Source organism: Mesoplodon mirus, assembly GCF_964341445.2.
Source record: "Mesoplodon mirus genome assembly, chromosome: 3".
NCBI classification, from domain to species: domain Eukaryota; kingdom Metazoa; phylum Chordata; class Mammalia; order Artiodactyla; family Ziphiidae; genus Mesoplodon; species Mesoplodon mirus.
Window position 1 is genome coordinate 43,558,393 of NC_138978.1, and position 18,174 is coordinate 43,576,566.

The window sequence follows — 18,174 nt, forward strand, 5'->3', positions numbered from 1 at the left end:
TACTCCTTCTCATATACCAGAGCCTTGCAACTAAGTGGCTGTCACTGTTCTGCTCCCCCTCATCCCCTTGGAATTCTCTGAGACTGCCAAGCCCTGGTTTAATAAACACCACTCTCACTCTAGGCTCGTGAATGTTTTAGAAAGGGACTGTCTTTCTATCAATATATTTCCAGCACCTAACACAGTCCTGGCACAATGGATGCCCTTAATAAATGATGAATGAATGAAAGAATAAATGAAGGCACATACACACAAATAAATCTGTACTTTATAAAGTAGAAGATCTTCATGCTTTTTGTGTCCTCAGCACTTATTTCTCTGGGAGAAGGCAAACGGGAAAGGGCAGAAAAGGAGAAAGAGACTGGTGTTTGTTGAACACTTACAATATGCTGGTCACAGGGCTTTATTCTTTACATATGCTTCTTCCTTTAATTTTGACACCATGACAGAGGCTCCCAGCGAAGGGACTCTCTGGGTTAGAGAGTGAGGTTCCTTCCCATCAGAGAGGGCTGCCTCTCATGCTAAGATCATACAAAAGGAAAGTTCTACTTTACAGAGAGATGTCCTTTGGGAGGATCAGGCTGGGGGGTCACCCCCATGTCAGTGACAGTGAAGTCCAAGGGCTAAAGAAGGGCATGTGGGCGAGGGCCCAGAGAGAGGCTCCCAGGACCAGCTGTCAGGAGACCCCTGGGAATAGGCTTGTGGCACTTTCTGGGCTTGTTTCCTCATCGGCAACATGAGGGCAACACCCTATATCCTTTCTCAGCTTGTTCACAACTCCAAGGCTCCATGTTCTAGAGAATTTTTTCTGTTAAATCCATCTTGTGTGTATTTGTGGAATGAATGAAAGAACGAACACTCAGATGAAGAAGTGAGTCATCCAGCGAAGTCTCTCAAACATCTTCTTATACCACCTTGCTGCTGCTCCTACCCTTCTGCTCCTACCCTCCACCAGCTGCACCATTACAACTCCTGGCTGCCAGAGGACCTGCTCGCCGCTCTGAGGTGCCCCTCGGGCTCAAGAGGTCACGCTCTTGTTCTCTGCCCTCTCCCATCTACAGCCTGTAGGATCCCAATGCCTGGGCAAGTCAGCAATGATTCTTTTTAAAACTGAGCATCCCTGACCTGTGGATGATCCAGCACACAAGATGGACAAAGATCCTTGAGATGGGGCCCCTGGCAAGGTGGAAGGGAGAAAATACACAAGGGGAGGCCTCTAAGAGCAATGCTTGAGCCAGGCGCGGTGGGGCAGGGCGGGGGGGGGGGCAAGAATGGTGCAGCCCAGGCCACGCATCAACTCCAGGGTGGAATGTGCTGCTGAGAATCAAAGAGGGTCTTTCAGTCCCTTTCTGGCTCTTCTCTGCCTTGTTATAGGTTTCTTGGGGGTGTTTTCCCAGACTCAATCAGAGAGCCTTCCACCTTCAAATGTTAGCCCCTTCCCCAAAATTCGGTACACTGCATTTCAATCACATGCTTACATGTTTACCTCCATCACTACGCCCTCCCCAGCTTCCAATGTCTTAGTCTTCTTTGTATCTCCCCAAGTTCCTAAGCTCAGAAAGCATGTGGTCAACGTGAGCTGACTGACTGAATGAACAAATACATATGTAACTCCTTTTCTCTTCTATAATAGAAGACCTTGAGAGGCAGAGAAGTTGGTTAACCTACTCAAGGTCATACAGCCAATTACTGGTTAGGAGAGTCAAGAGCTAAAAACCAAATCAGTCCCTGTCTTAGCCCCTCCCTCATAGCCATTCATAAATGGTATGAAAAAGGAGCTAATGGTAATTCAGCATCAACAGAATGCCAGACAGTATGCTGTGTATCCCTATGCTGTGAGAGGGGTATTATTATTTCCATTTTACGGATGAGAACACCCAAGTCTCAGAGAGGTACCCTCTGCCTAGATTGCTCCTTGCTCTTCCCACCCACTCACCCCTGCCTGGATAACAAAAATGCATCCTTCAGGCTCCAGCTTAGAAGTCACTTCCTTCAGGAAGGCTTTCTTCCCTGATCCCCCAAATTCGGTGGATGCCGCTCCTCTGCTGTCCCACAGCAGAGCTTCTATCCCTGTGCTGGCACTGTGTCAGTGGCTGTCTCCGTATCAAGCTTTGAGCTCCTCAAGGGGAGTGGGCAAGGGCGGTATCTTGAATGTACTGAACTTTAACCACCAGGCAAAATGCCTGGCACACAGCAGAGACCAGTAAATATTTGTGGAAGAAAGGAGGGAGGAGGGAAGAACGCAAGGAAAGAAGGCTCCCAAAGCCACAGAGTTGGGAAGTGGGGAAGTTGGGTTTGAATCCAGGCCTATCTGGTTCCAAAGACTAGACTAGACCAGACTAGACTACATCCATGAAAACATACAAACTCCCCTTAGAGTAGGGAGCCTTTTATTACACTCTTGTGGATTTATCTTAGAACTTGGCACATTATCATTCTCTGATTAACAAGTGCTAATCGATGGACTTTAAGCTTTCACAGGTCATGGACAGCAGGTGTGATTTTCTGGGACACCCGTGGTCCCTGGAGCAAAGCGCACGGTACATGGTGATTGCTTTACGCATACTTGTGTCTTGGGCCGATTTATAGTCAGTCCATCCCACTGTGATGACGATAGTGACTCGGATCGGAGAAGAGCCAGCCATTGGCCCTCAAGACGACATTCAAGGCCTGTGGGGTGGGAGTGCCTGGAATGATCAAGACACTGAAACTATGGTCGGGGCCAAGTTTGTCTAAGTGTCTTAAGACTAAAGAGGAACATGCTGATACAAAATGCAGTGTCTTACTGCCCCAGAGGGTTAGGAGTGGCTTCTGGAGTTTAAACTCAGGTCATCATCATACAGAACAGGCAGTTTCCCTGGGAGTTGAAATAATGACGTGGAGAGTTTTTGTTGTTAGTATGCTTTGCTCCCCTCCCACCCTCCACCCCAAAGAAGTTTACAGAAGGCGCAGCATACAGAGTTCAAGGAAAATAAAAATTATTCATCCGAAGACCAGGAAACACTTTTTCTCTCTGGAAATCTCAGTTATCTCCCGCCTCCCACCCCCACTCCAAGATCAATACAGTTTTCACACTTTTTTATAGTTAGGGTTTCTCTTTGAGATTTTATTTTGATAAAAAAAATTAATAAGTTTTTACGTTGCACACCACATGTGACCTCTGGTGTCACTGTGCGCCTCTAGGGGCTATGATTTGGGAGAACGGCCAAGGCGGAGTCAGGGGGTGGGGACACGACTAGCCTAGGAGTCGGGGATACGGTTGGAGGTGAGCTCTGCCTCTGCCTCCCCAGGCGACTCTGCCTAAGCCCCAACCTCAGCTTCCTTCTCTGCAACAAGGGCATGGAAAGGCCTCTCGACCGACTCCCTAGGCCACCCTGAAGATCTACTGAGGCACTGCCTTGGGGACATACTCTAGGTAGTAAAAGGCACTTTTAAATATAAGTAAGGTAGCACTTTTATCTAAACATCAAAGAGGAATGAGGCTTTACATGTCAATCTGTTATCTAGATAACACAAACCTTCCTTCTTGAGTATAAAATTGTATTTGATTTAAACTTCGGGGATGGCACTTGTGTCTCTAGACTAGTCTATTCCCTTTTTGAAGCAAAGAACACTGATGCAGGCTTATTAATGATCGTCCTCAGGGAATGTGGAGGCGATGAACTTGTGTTATACTGATTTGCTCAATACTGACTGGCCTCTATTTTTTTACAGTCCTGGATTCTTGTGTTCTGAAACAGCATTTCTGTCTTTTCCTCTCAGGTAAGGAGTCATTTCTCCCTGCCGGCAAAGCTGCTCCCTTTCAGATTTCCCTTGATTCCTGCTTCTAAACCACGTCAGATGGGAATATCTAAAAACCTAGTTTGTTAAATTCAGTTGCAATATAAGAGCCTATCAAGTTCTTCTATGAGCAAACCTGAGGAGTTTTATACATCTTGACATTAATCTAAGGTCGTGTGCCTCTCTGCTCAAAACCTTTTTAATTTTTCTCATTCCTACCAAAACAAGTCCAGACACCCCAGGCTGGTATAGTTTTCAAGGCGTTCAATCACCTGTTCTTAAACTACAGTTGCCGTCTCTCTTCTCAACACCCCAGTGAGACTGCTGCCCTCTGCTCCCTCTTGTGCCTTGAAAGCCCGCCCACCCTTCAAGGCCCACCTCCTTCCCGAAGTCTCCCTCAGTTACAAATAACCCCGCTCCGTCCTTTGAACTCTCCTGTCATCTTATCCACGGCTCTCCTGTGACACTGATCACTTTCTGACTTAAAGGAATACATTTGCCAGGATGCTGTCTAGCTCTCTTTACTATCCTGACACCCCTTGGAGAGGTTTCCTATTACCCCTGGTCCTGCCTCTTACCACATGGATGCGTAAACGAGTGGTGGCAAATACGCTGCCAGCTCTCGTTCTCTGAGCCCCATTTCTTGACGTTGCCCGCCGTGCTCTGGATAGCTAAGGCTGCCGCACGCCGAAGCTCCTGTCAGATTCGCTCCGAGAGGGGAGTGGCTCTCCCTTGGGGTAACTGTGCCCTTCCCTCACCTCAGGGAAGCTCGGCCTGCGTGTCCCCGGTGCCCTCCCGGAAGGGGAGCGGCACACGCCATGCCCCCGCGGGGAGTGGCAGGCGGCCCGTGGCGGGAGCACTCACCGCTGCCCAGCCTCAGGAGCAGCACATCCTGCAGCCTCCGGTTGAGGTCGCGGAGCTCCTTCATCTCGGACACCAGCGCCCCGTACTCCTTGAGCTTCTTAGCCTGCTGAACCAGCTGCCTGCGAGTCCGCTCCAGCTCCTGCTGGAGGTGGCGCATCTCGTCCTGCTGCTGCTGGTAGTTGCGCAGCAGCTCCTCGTACAGAGCCCGGGGCACGCCGGCGTCCTCCAGACTGTCCATGTCCTCTGGGCCCGGGGAGGCCTCCACGAAGACCTCTTCCGGACATGTGCTGTGGCCCAGGCTCAGGCCGTTCTGCTTCTCCAGCCGGGCCACCACTGCCTCGATGCTCTTGTGCGCCACTTCACTCGGCTTCCGCCCCTCGGGTCTCTGTGTAGGACAACGAGAATCAGTTCAGGCAAGGGCAGCTGGGACTTTCTTGGGCTGCGGCTCAATATTTCCCCAGACAATCCTAGAATCACAGAACCACAGAACATCAGTGCTTGGAGAAACTTGTGCAGACACGTAGTCAAAGCCCTTCACTTTACAAATGGGGAAACAGAGGTCCAGAGTGGGGAAGGGTCTCACCCGAAGTCACACAGTCAGTTAGTGGCAGAAGCAGGACTCTGGTTTCCCAGGCCAGCACTTCTTCCGTTCCATCACTCTGCCTCTTGGGTGCATATTATATCATGACTGCCCTCCCCAACTCCCCGGCCCCCCACCCTACCCACAGGGCCCAGGCAGTGATTTGCTCACAGGGAGTATTCAATGTGTGTTTGTGGAGAATCAGTAACAAATCAGGCCAGGCCTAGCCATCCCAGGGGAGGCATCACTCAAATCTCTTCAACAACAAAAACATAAATGCCCCCCACTGTTCCCCCCCACAAAAAAAAAGGGCATTCCACCAAGTAGACTTTTCCTCAAGAATGCTGTAGTTGGGAAGGATGCTAAGGACTCTAATCTAGGGCAGGAAGCATGTCTTATTTTCTGTTTCTCCACTGCCTACTCAGAACTGGCACTTGGCAGGGGCTGGATAAATGTTTACGTAACTGAAAAGTTCCAAGAACGCTAGCACTGGAAGGTTCTTTCTGTTTAACTCCCTCATTTTACAGGTGAGGAAATTGAGGCTCAGAGAGGGGAAGGACTACACTCAGGGTCACACGGTGAGCTCCAGAGAGAGTCAGACCCCGAACCTGAAGCCCCACTTAGAGCACTGGGCTCCTTCCCCCACATCTGTTAGCTTCTCCTTGGACTCTGGCCAAGTTGGAGCTCAGCAAGAAGTGGATACAGAGAGGACAGTTTAGTGAGAAGAGAATTATCTAGGACTACCCAGGGGTTGGGGTTTCAGCTGCCTGAGGCAATTCCAGCTCAAGTGGACAAAGCTCCCACTGAGGGGAAGTGGGAGTTACAGGACCCACTGAATTCTTCACCCAGTGCAGGAGGGCTATAGGAGTTCTCCTGACGGGGGCACTGTGGGAGATGCAGACAACTGGAGATACCAGATTCCAGACAACTTAACTGTGTCCGCTCAAGCCTGCCTTAACCTCTCAGTAAGTTCCTGAAAATTTTGGAAAAAAACAAACAAAACATGACTCTGAGATTAGGTTACACGACAAAATCCTATCCTGTCATTTATCCACTGGGATAAAGGGCTGCTAGCAGTCTAGATGAATTTATTCATTAAAATTGTAATGGTCACTTTGGATATCCATCTGCATCACTACACTGTGAGACCACTAAGGGCAGTGACCATGTCTGGCTAATCTCTACGACCCCAGGAACCAGCAAAGGGCCAAGGCCCATAGCATGGGTGCAATGAATGCACGAACTAAAGTCAACTGCATCTTTTGGACTATGCTTTGGGGATGTCCTTGGCCTGTGTCCAAAAGCAGACTGCAGTCAGTGCAGAAGGCCTCCCTCTTCTTCCTCCCTTCCTCCAGGGCACGCATCGTACAGAAAAAACATCTGGCTTATTGAGCAAGATATTCGGCAGGCTTATAAGCGAAGGCTGGAGGAGAGCAGCTAGGGCGCACACCAAAGGAAATGCAACCTCACGTGAACGTTTTCTTCCAACCCAAGGTCACATTAAGCTCTTCGTCTGAACCTGGCGCACCCCATCTCCTCGTGAGTCCACCCTTAGCTGTTTGGGGGCAGCCTGATAGTGACTGGCTCTGAACTGCTGCCCGAGAGCAGCCATGTTCCTGGAGCCTAGCAGTGACCGCTCCAGAGCTGGAGGCCGGATAGAAATGCACCATTCCCAACCCTTAGCAGCAATGACACTGCACAGATGGTACAAACAGGACAGCGCTCCCTAGAAAGTCAGCCAGCAGAGCAAACTCACGCTAGCTGTCCCGAGCCTCTCCCAACGTGAAAAAGTCATGGCCTGTGACACCAGGGGGCATTTACATGGGCAGAGGAGGCCAGACTGGAATTCTTTAGCTATAAGAAATCTGAAACGGCTGCCCCACACTTCCAAAGAAGAGGAGAGATTTTGTTACCTTGATGTGTCTAAGCTGTAAATCTTCTTCCCCATAATCTTTAACTTCCCCATCTTCTTCTACATGATTGAGAGAAAGTTTGGGGATTTTTATTTTCTTCTGCATCACACTGTTTTCAAGGTCAGATTTGTCTTCTAAAATGCATATCAAGAGAATAAGGTTTGTTATGAGTCAAAATGCTCAAAATGCCCATAACCTCAAATACTAGAGAATGTCTGAGGCCAGACCAGTTAAAAAGGAAAAGCAAACAAACCCAAGACTCATTCCCTGCGACATGCAGGGCCCCTAGTAGCAGCAGTGTAGATCAGACCCTAGGATCAAGGCTATATGCTAAAGGCACCACCATACAAAGCGTTGAAATAGCGCCCAGTGAATTTGCTGAGGGGTTTCCCTAAGTATATCTTCAAGGGTGGCCTTTTATGGAATTCTAGAATCTTGGAACTGAAATGGCCCTTAGATTGCTATCTGGTTTTAACTTAACTAGCACATGAATCCCTCAACAACTGAGCTATTTCTAAGCAAATGATCTCCCAGGAAAACTTGGCGGGTTCCTGCCCGCTCAGGTACTGATGAGCATGAAAGGATGATAGCTCTTATGGAGATAAAGCCTGAACTGGAGCTGAGGTACAGCCTCCCCACAGCCCAGACACAAGACAGGCTGAGTTAAGACAGATACAGGAAGAGGAACTAGCAACATTTACTGGTATCAGATAATGAAATGACAGAGTTTGGGGGGCCTCAGTGACCAAGTGGCCCAACTCTCTCTCATCTTACAGGTGAGGATGGAAGGCACGTGCCCAGGGTGTGAGTCTGAGGAAGAGGCAGGAGTGGGAAACAGGCCTCTGCCATCCAACCACTGCTTACGTGTGATAACAACACACACTGACGTGCATTACAAACTACAAAAGTGCTACACAAATACAAAGCGATACTACTTCTCCTCACTTTCTTATTCTTTAAACTCAACTTCAGATAATCTGAAAGAGAATTATTTTTCTCTTGCACAGATTTCAAACTTTACTTCCCAGATCTGTCTCTCATTGTAGATGTCAACAGTAAAAATTCAAGGACAGTTCCAGAGGTAGAAACTCGAACATGCTCTGGAACTGGCCCTTGTGGTAAATACTTTGAGGTCCTGTTTTCTGGGCCTGAACGGGGACTCTGGGAATTACTATTTCTTACTCCTCAAAGGTTCCCACTGATGCTATATCTTAAATGTAGTTTGTAGCATGTTGCCCAATGCTGGATGTGGCATGTGGCCAGGGAGTGGTTAAGTTCAGTCTCTCAGGGTCTTTATGTGTGTGTGTGCACATGTATGTGTGTGTGTTGAACATGCTCTTACACTTCCCCCAGTCCAGGCTTCTCTCCTCACAACTTGTTAGCAAAGTTGAAAAGGAAGCTTGTAAGCACCTAACTATTCCAGAATGTAGTCAGATGCCAAATCTTCCTAAATGTATCTTAGGGATGGAGCCCCGGCTGGTCAAGGGTGGGACTGCAGTATCAGAGAGGCCTCAGCGTGAACCTCAGCTCTTCCGAGACAGGGTGCGAGCAGGGAGCAACAAGGTCTTAACCGCATGACCTCAGGTGTCTCCTCTATAAAGGAGTGTGGGGACGACAGCGACAATGCTTCACACACTTAACCACACAGCATGGCTGGTACATACTAGGCACTCAATGAACAGGATGTAAAAACTGGTATTATCAACGGGCTCAGAATCGTTTTATTTCCCTAAGCATAAGGTGGATAAAGATACAATTAAAATAAAAAAACAAAAACAAAGGAATGCCTTAAGAAGGGTATCTAGTGTAAGGGAAATGCCCAAAAAAAGAAGAGGTGTCTTGTTAACAACCCCTCCTGATCAGAGATGAAAATGCCCTTTCCCACTAGTGGAGCAGCAATCCTAGGCTTCTAGTTTCACAAAAAGGCCAGTTCTTGTTCTCTTTGTACCTATAAAATACACCCAATGAGTTAGGCAAGAACAGCAGCAGGGACCGTGGTCTTTCTAGAAGAGCAGTAGCTCACCTCCTATAAATCACTGTCCATTCCTTCTAAGTCAAAAAGCTGCTAAAATATAAAACCTAAAGAAGGTGTTCCAAATGAAATTATCCTGAAATAGGATGGGTGGGTGTTTTCACATGTGAAAAAAGAGGGAGAGAAACTGAAAGGGATATAGAGAATGAGAGGGTGGTGTTAGGACTTCTGAATGTGTTGAGGCAAAGCTCCTGGGTTAGTCTTCAGTCTGGCAAGGTCAAGGGCAAAATTTTGAGATGTAGCCACTGAACTAGAAATGACAAGCTATGCTCTGCCTCCCTGAGCTGAAGCTCTGTAGCTGAGAATCATGCTGGTATGGAGAGAAGCCGTTGTTCAGACTCACAAAACTGGGCAATATTTCAACCGGGAGCAACCCTCAGATCATTTCATTTAACCCTTTCAAAGTGGAGATGAGGTTCCAAACGGTAAATCCATGCATCCGTCTATTCAACAGTCAGGCCCAGGGATACAGGGGGAGCAAGACAGGCAGGGTTCCCATTCTGGTGAGCACATCATCGTGCAAGGTCACAGAAGTCAGTGCCATAACATGAATAGCATGAGAACTCAGACTGTGCAACCAGAGTTCAGAGCTTTGCCTCCTATGCCTCCGTTTAACATTTACTGAGAATTTACACTTGCAGGATCTGGCTGGGGCCCTGGGGCACTGAGAATGAGCGCCTGGTTAGGGGACACAAAAGCCCACGAAAAAGAAAAGCCCTCAAATAAGACTGAGATAAGATCTCAAATACTGAATGTGAATAAGGGGAAAGTAACTGCTATAGGATCTTGGGGGGCAAGGGAGATCACTTTGGTCAGTGTAACCATGGCAGGTGTTTGAGAGGAAGGGCCCTTTGAACTAGACTCCTTACTTACAGGGTGGTCTTGAGTAACTTAAATTACTTCTCTGATCCTGTTTCCTAATCTGTGACTTGAAGTAAATGATTCCTACTCACATTGCCAGGATGCAGTGAAGATGATCAATTCTGTGTGTTAAGAGCTTGAATGGAGTGAACAGCACCTGGACCGTCAGTGTTCATAAAAGGACAGCCATTTACTGACGGCAAGAAGAGGGGTAAAGGACAGAAACCAAAAAAGAAAGATTGCAGAAACATTTAGACCGGAATGGTTACAAAAGATGGTTCAGTTACAGGCAGGAAGAAAAGGTGAGAAAGAAAGTTACGAGGACTGGGGCTTGGAGAATAACTGGCCTTGAATGCTAAGGTAGGAAGAACTGAGGTTCACCCTGCAGGTGTGGAAAAGTCAGACAGCCTGGATTCCAAGTCCAGTTCTGCTACGTGGTAGGTGTGAGAAGTCAGGCAAGCTGCTGTGTCAATGAGCATCACTGATCTCTTTCTGCAGGAAGGGAGAGAGAATATTGACCTCAAGTGGGATCAAATCAGCTGAGTATACGTGCCGTGAAGGCAACAAGAGTCTGGTACTTAGAGCAGATGACAAAGCTCAGCAGAGCCTGCGGCTGGCCCATGCTGCAGGCTTGCCCCTGGAGGTGGAGACCTACTCAGCCACCTGGCTTGGGAAGAGAGACACTTGAGAGAGCCTTACTCCCCATATGATGACAGGAGCCCAACTCCCACTGGCTACACCCAAAGCTCCACGCCCCCTCCGTCTAACTGGAATGCCCACTCTTTTCCCTTCTGTTAGACAAACTCCACCTAACCTCCACTCAGCTCCTCTAAGGTCCCATTACACCTTATACATACCTTTTCTGTAGCCTATTTTCTTACTATGTTGCAATCACCTGTTCTGAGGTCTACGTTTCCCACTGGAGTGTGGATAACCACAGGGCAGGGCCCATATCACAGGCTTGGCCATACAGTATAGGGACTCATCAAAAAAAATGTTTAGTGAAAGAATAATAAAAAGAGGCTATACCAGTAAGCATATGAAAAGGTGCTCAAAATCATCAGTCATTAGGGAAATGTAAATCAAAAATAATACTATCAGATATACTTCATACTCACTAGGATGGCCACAATCAAAAAAAGAAAAGAACAGAGAATAAACATAACAAGTGTCGGGAGGATATGGAGAAACTGGAACCCTCATACATTCCTGGTGGGAATGTAAAATGGTGCAGCCACTATGGAAAACAGTTTGGCAGTTTCTCCAAAGGTTAAACAGAATACCCATGTGATCCAGCAGTTCCACTCTTAGGTATATACTCAAGAGAAATGAAAACATGTCCACCAAAAACTTGTGCACAAATGTTCATAGCAACATTATTCATAATAGTCAAAAGGTGGAAACAACCCAATTGTCCATCAACTGATGAATGGATAAACAAAATGTGGTATATCCATGCAATGGAGTATTATTCAGCCATTAAAAGAAATAAAGTATTGATACTTGCTACAACATGGATGAATCTTGAAAGCATTATGCTAAGTGAAAGAAGCCAGACAAAAAGGCCACATAATATATGATTCCATTTATATGAAATGTCCAGAATAGGTATATCCACAGAGACAGAAAGTAGATTAATGTTTTCCAGGGACATAGGGGAAAGGGGCAATGAGAAGTGACCACTTAATGGGTGACAGGGATTTCTTTTTGAGTGATGAAAATTTTCTGGAATTAGATAGTGATGATGTTTGTAGAACACTGAATTGTACACACTTTAAAATGGTTAACATGGTGAATTTTGTCTTATGTGAATTACACTTCAATTAAAAAATAGGCTACCACGTTTAGAATGTCTATTACCGACCAGATGCCACTATACGGCTCTTCACATGTTACTATACATCCCAACGACCCTGCAATCAAGTATTAGCTGCATTTTTTTCCCACAAAACAAGAAATGAGACTCAAAGAGGGCCTAAAGCCACCCAGATGGGAAGGCACAGAGCCAGGATTTGATCTAGATCCCTTTGTCCCCAAGCCCATGCTCTATTCTCTCTAAAAACACATGCCTGAAATATGGTTGAGCCATATTCATAGATGCTGAACGAATGAATGATGGCTCTAGATAAGGACATCTAAATTCCCCAGCCTGAAGTTCAAAGCAGAAGACCACTTTACTCCTGCTCTCCTGCCACACCCCTCTGGCCTCAGGAAGTCCCCAGATAGGAGTAACTATCGCCGGGCACAACGAATTAGGCTGTAGGCCAGGGCTCAGGGTTTGAATGGGTTCTTTGAAAGGGCAGGCTGAGCAGTACAGGAAGGTCTGAGTGACAGAAGTAAGTTCCTGAAAGGAGCAGAAGCAGACAGTCCCTCGAATCACATGTCCTCTGGCCTGGATCCTGGCTGCCCCAGTGCTTGGCCAGGGGGATCCTGAGGCTCCTCTGAGAGATAACTACCTGCTGGCTCCATCCTGATGCTCATCATTCTCCTCCCTGCACCATGCTCCCTGGATGAGGGCTCAGGAAGATCTGAGGCCTCCACTTGTCCTTTTCTGCAGTCACTGGACATTCACTGAGCCCTTGTTCTGTGCTGAGCACTCTGCTAAGTGGTCCTTGTCTTTCGGATACTTACAACCCAGGATGTACCAAGAATCCCAACCAGAAGAGAAGGCTTGACTTCCTGAGAGATGCTGGCACATGTGGGGGCAAACCTCCAACCTCCAGGCCTTCCTAATCCTAATCCCAAGTTAAAGGTGATGCCTCACATCCGCACCTAGTCCACAGAAGATTACAGAACACTCAGTGTCACCGTAAAAAGTAGAAGAACTGGTTGGGAGAGGGAGGCCCAGGATTTAACAAAAGCAGCCCAGTCTTTCCAATCAGGGAGTCCTGGCTTGGAATTCTGGCTCTGCTACATACTAACTGTGGGAACTTGGGCAAGCTACTTCACCTGTCCGAGTCTCACTTTCATAATCTGTAAAGTGGGGATAATAAACTGTTTTCCAAAAGGTAGTGCATATAAAACACCAAGCACAGTGCCTTTCTTGTCCCAGGTGTTCAGTGAATAGTGGCTGTGAGGCTACCCCTGTGGGCTATGTCATTGGTTTTTATCCTAAGGCAAAGAGAACCACTGCAGGTACCCGACACAGATTGAGACATGATGTAAGAGATGTTTGGGGAAGATTAATGTGGCAATGGCAAGCAAGATGGATGAGGTGTGAGGAGGAGACTGAACACAGGGTGACAAGAAGCTGTAACTCTTGACTGGTCACATTAATGAAGGTGAATGGTGGTGTGGATCATCTAAGACAGCAGGTAACTTCATGCAGCATTTTAATGTGGCTTTGGAGTATGCTTCTGGCTTTGCATTCCAGGAAACCACAGAAGAAATTAGCAGTAGACTCAAAAGGATGAGTCAACCCACCTCTCTGGTCAGCCCACCTTTGCAACTGCTCCAAGCTTAAGACCAAGTAATCAGTTTTAGTGTAAACAGAAATAAGTATGTATCCTCTGAAGAGACAAACTTCATTGATTCGAACTTCCTGATTCTTTTGTTTCCAGGGCAAGAAAACCACCAAATTTGGGCATCAACTTTCTCCTCCTCCTTTCCAGCTACTATGTTGTCAGCTAACTGTATTCATCTATTCAACAAATACTGAGTAAGCAACTACTATGTGCCAGGCCCCATGCCAAATTCTTTACTAACATCAATATATTTAATCCCCATAATGATTCTATTGAAGCAGAAACTGAGGGTCAAAGAAGTGAGGTGGCTTGTCTACGACATAAAGTTATTAAATATCAGAACCAGAATTTCCAGTCAGGCCTGCATGTCACTCGGGCCCTGGTTCTATCATCTAATTATCCTATAGGAACAAGAGAAAAATTACCAAGTTGCTGTAACTTCCTCAACTGAACTAGAAGGCACATATAAAATGGTGAGTATGTCAATATAATTTCCCAAGTGTCAGCTTTTTTCCCAAGCCTTTGCCTACATCCAGGAGAATGCTGTGATAAATTCCCAAATTGAACTTAGTATGACTTGATACCAACCTCCTGAACTCCAAGCTTATCAAGACCACCAAGCCCTAAATAACCCCCAACTAGAGTCCCTATTCAAAGCCATAAAATATGGTAGACGCTGCTCTTCAAAAATATAGAAGAACTTGGTATTTGTCATTAATCTGAGAGGGAGAAACATCCCATTTAACTTACCACTGGAAAAAAAAATGGAGGCATGGTTAAAGAGCAAATAGTGTTTTAGAAAAGAGGCCGGTGGACAGGAAATCCAATGCAATTCTGTCTTCAAACGTGAAGATACCCCTGAAGAATTTGAAATACAGTTAAAATGGGAGACGTACTGTCTTGACTCCCATTTTACATAAAATCATGCTGGATAACTAAAAGAATCCAATGTCAGAGTTTAATGTGGTGTGGGCTTGTTAGCTATGATGAAATTCTGAAAGGCTAAACATAAAGTGTTTTACATAGGTTTTGTCTTATTTAAAAAATATCTATATGCAAGTTTAAAGTTCTTCATCTGTGTAAAAACCTTGCAAAGTCTTATGTTTGCATTAAAAACAGACATGCCACAGAAAAGGCATGCATATCTCATTCTCTGGCCTGTGGCGTTTGTTTTTGAAAATCCAAGGCAGACAAAATTCTCAAGTTTCAAGGATTGTATCTAGCCAAGACAACATGAAGATGAGTGCCCTGCTGTGGTAAAGCAGAAAGAAATCAAGAGACATGGGTTCGAGGCCTGGCTTTGTAACTCACTCTCTGGGTGACCAGTTACTTTCTTTCAGCTTTCTTTTCTGTAAAACATAGGGACTAGACTAGAAAACCTTAAGAGATCCTTCCAGCTGTGTGACCACTGGCCAGCCACAGGGAATTCCACTTCTCTTTCTCTTCTATGCAGTGCCGGGCAAGAGCAGATGATCTAATCCCTCCAGGTGGGCTCGTTTGAAGAAATGTCCTACTGAGACCATCCGAAAGGGGAGAGAAGAAGTGCCAACCAGGTTTCAGTAGGTCTCCCTGCTTTCACTCCCATGGCCTCACTGGCCTTGGCACAGGGCTAGGGCACAAACAAAACTAGGAACCTCATCCTTCTGACTCATTTGTCTAGCTACCCTCATGTGCTTCACCAGGCTGCTGCCAGGGTAATAAGTGGCCCCACCGTAGGGTCACAGAGGGGCAAAACATGGGGGGAGATGGTAAGCCTTTCATGCTAAAGTCAAGCCACACAAGGATTTACAACACCCACAAGTTAAATTTTAAACCTGTCTTCTCCTTGGTCCTCTAAATCGCTCCTTTCCACAAATGGTGGCACCCACGACTAAGCAAGCTGTTCTGTCAAGAATGCTTAGTCACCATAGTCCTTATCAGCTACCTATATTTAATGAGCACCTACTATGTGCCAGATACTTTTCCATATTACCTTGCTAAATAACATAGTGGGCAAGTCACTCGTTACCATCTCTACATTACATTTGAGTACCTGAAACTCAGAGAAGTGAAGTAATCTCCCTAAGGTCACACAGCTTGTAAATAGCAGAGTCACAGTTTGAATCCAGACTGCCTCACTTCAAAGCCTATCTTCTTTCAGCTCTCTAAATCCTCCTCCGTGATACTCAAGGAAGCAACCTGGGGGACGGGGTCATTTAACCAATTCTCCCATAGGACAGGATTTCATTCCAGAATATCCACCTCCCCTGACAGGGAGTGCATCACTATGCTTAGAAGCCCTTTCCACTGTTCATCCACTCTCTCTGCTATTATTATATTCCTCCCACCAACTGCTTTGAATTCCACTCTCTGGACCTAATTTTGCTTTCCGGACCTCAAAGAACAGGTCTGATTCTTCTTCTAGTGGGGCAAAACGCAGACATTCAAAACTACCAAAATATCATCCCATGCAAATCTTTTCTTCTCCTGCTTATAAATTTAGCTGTCCTATCCTACTATGTCTCACCAATGAGCTCAGAGGAAAAAGTAGTTGCTGTGTAGTTAAAAGAAACAAAAACAGGCTTAGATCTGGGATACAAAGACCTCGCTTCTTATTTGATTTCCAGGACACCCATCTCTCCTGGTTATCACTTGATTCTTAGTCCATCTCTGGCTGCTTCTCCCCAGTCACCTTTTCGGGCTCTTCTTCTTTAGCTGTGCCCTTAAAAGCTGGTGTTCTAAAGAGTTCTGCATGATTCGCTTACTCTGCCCCCTCTCCCTCTGTGAAACCACCACTTCCATGGCTAATGACTTCCACATTGGGATCTTCAGCCCAACTTCAGAGCACTCTCCTGAACCTTGGGCCATATGCCTAATCGCTCTCCTGGAGCATCTGCCCAGATATCCCATGGGCCCCCAAGATGCATCTTGTCTCAGACTAACCTCATCATCTCCTCTTCCGACCAACTACTTTTCTAATGCTCCCCATGGAGGGAGGAGAGCCCAGATCACCACATCATCATCACACACGTCACCACAACCAGACAGTTCCCAAGTCCTATGGATTCTCCTTCCTAATCCATCTCAGAGCCATCACAACCATTGCCACCCTAGTTTGGGCATCATACTTTTTAACTGACCTGACTCACAGTTCTCCAAAAGCTTCATGTGTATGGGAGGACCTTAGCCCACTGCCTGGCACCTACAGCACCCACTAAACAATTGTCTGAGTAGCTCTCTTCCCCCAGGGTAAAATAAGAAGCCTTATCTCACAAGGATGGAGACAGAGTATGTATATGGTAATTCCTAGCACTGAACCTGGAGCCTGGTGAGTACTTAATAAATATTTAGTGAATGAGTCCTTGAAGGCAAGAAACAATGGCTATTCCTCCTCCTGTATTTCCCTCCAGTATAAGACTGACCACCTAGTGTAACTTAATACCTGGGGAACTTAAATGAACCAGAGAAAAGCTCTTCAGGGTATGTATGCTTTTCCAGTAAGCATTTTAAAATGAAGAGTACACACATCTCTCTCTAAGGAGCTTATAAGACAAAGCAGGTAGGCACAGTGGAAAGAGAATAAATCTTGAAGTCAAAGATCTAAGTTTGAATTCTACTCTTCTGGTGCGTTTTTAAAAATAAACACCAGTGTGCTCTTGAATGACAAGAAAACACACAAAAGAGCAGGACATCAGCTTGCCTGGGGCAATTTCTTCTTTCATCCTGTGAACCAGAACTCTGAAATACTCAGCAACACATACTATTTAGTCATAACAAATATGTGGTTCTTAAACATGACAAATCACATCAGACGGGACCTTAAATGGTTAACATTTCAGTAGAATCTGCAACAGATGACAGCAGGCAAGTTCCAGTCTTCGCTCCAATGTACATCAGCAGAACATGTCAAAACCTAAATTAAAAGTTTTCACTCGCTTAAAAAAAAAATCCTTTTGTTGGCAGTCTCCCACTGATGACATGCAACAATCTTTGCATATGAAATCGGCTACTCCCCTGCTTCACTACTAACTTTGTAGAAGTTCCAAAGCATTTCTGGAGCAAGTGATCCATTTGGACCAACAATGCCAAGCTGGGACCTGAGCCCTGAATGAGCTAAAATTACCAAAGCAAGAAGAACGTGGCTTTGGAAGCGATTTCCCCCAAGTGTGGGGTTTCTTCTAGTCAAGGGAGTGATAAAGAATGTTGACTTTTTCCAGGTGAACAAAGTTGAAGGAAACCTCCAAAACTCACTGCAGGTTTCTGTTCTGAAAAACAAGTTGCTGCTACAGGGGTTCCTGTCCTCCCTCCTTCTTCTCCCCAAGCATAACAAATGCACCTGTCTTCCCCAAGTTGGTGAGTTCCACTTGGGCTGACTGGAGGGGACTATGTGCTGGGCACTCTGGATGCAGAGAGAAGGAAGGCAGGTCCCTGTCCTGGAGGAGTTCACTGGCTGGTAGGAAGACAGGCCTATTCACGACCAACCAAAACAAGACACAGAATGCTAAGCTAAGTGAGGAACAGCAGAGTAAAAGGAGAGCTCCGAGGAAGGAGAGTTTCCCCTGGGGACTGAGGGTGGAACAGGGAGCTGCCAACGCATCTGTCCACTCCTCTGTGGCATTCGTCCTCAGCTCACGGGACTGCAGGCATGTCACGTGTCTGCCTTCTCCACTGAAGGTGAGCTCCATGGGCAGAGGCCCCATC

At 46.4% G+C, this 18,174-nt stretch overlaps 2 protein-coding genes across 5 annotated transcripts in view; both read right to left on the reverse strand.

Moving 5' to 3' along the window:
- The window catches only part of AGBL4 (AGBL carboxypeptidase 4), a gene marked incomplete at both ends in the record, with an annotated part of 1,397,496 nt that overhangs the window by 236,034 nt on the left and 1,143,288 nt on the right, over positions 1 to 18,174 (reverse strand). The gene's annotated exons all lie outside the window — the stretch shown is intronic.
- Positions 1 to 18,174, reverse strand: part of BEND5 (BEN domain containing 5) — a gene marked incomplete at its 5' end in the record, with an annotated part of 47,741 nt that overhangs the window by 25,131 nt on the left and 4,436 nt on the right. Inside the window, 2 exons of one of the 4 annotated variants that reach the window (XM_082615118.1) lie at positions 4,645 to 5,029; positions 7,138 to 7,271. In XM_082615118.1, the coding sequence (XP_082471244.1) occupies positions 4,645 to 5,029; positions 7,138 to 7,271 (519 nt within the window). Of the gene's footprint in view, positions 1 to 4,644; positions 5,112 to 7,137; positions 7,272 to 18,174 lie in introns of those variants that run through there. The other 3 variants (XM_082615119.1, XM_082615120.1, XM_082615121.1) reach the window with 3 other exon arrangements.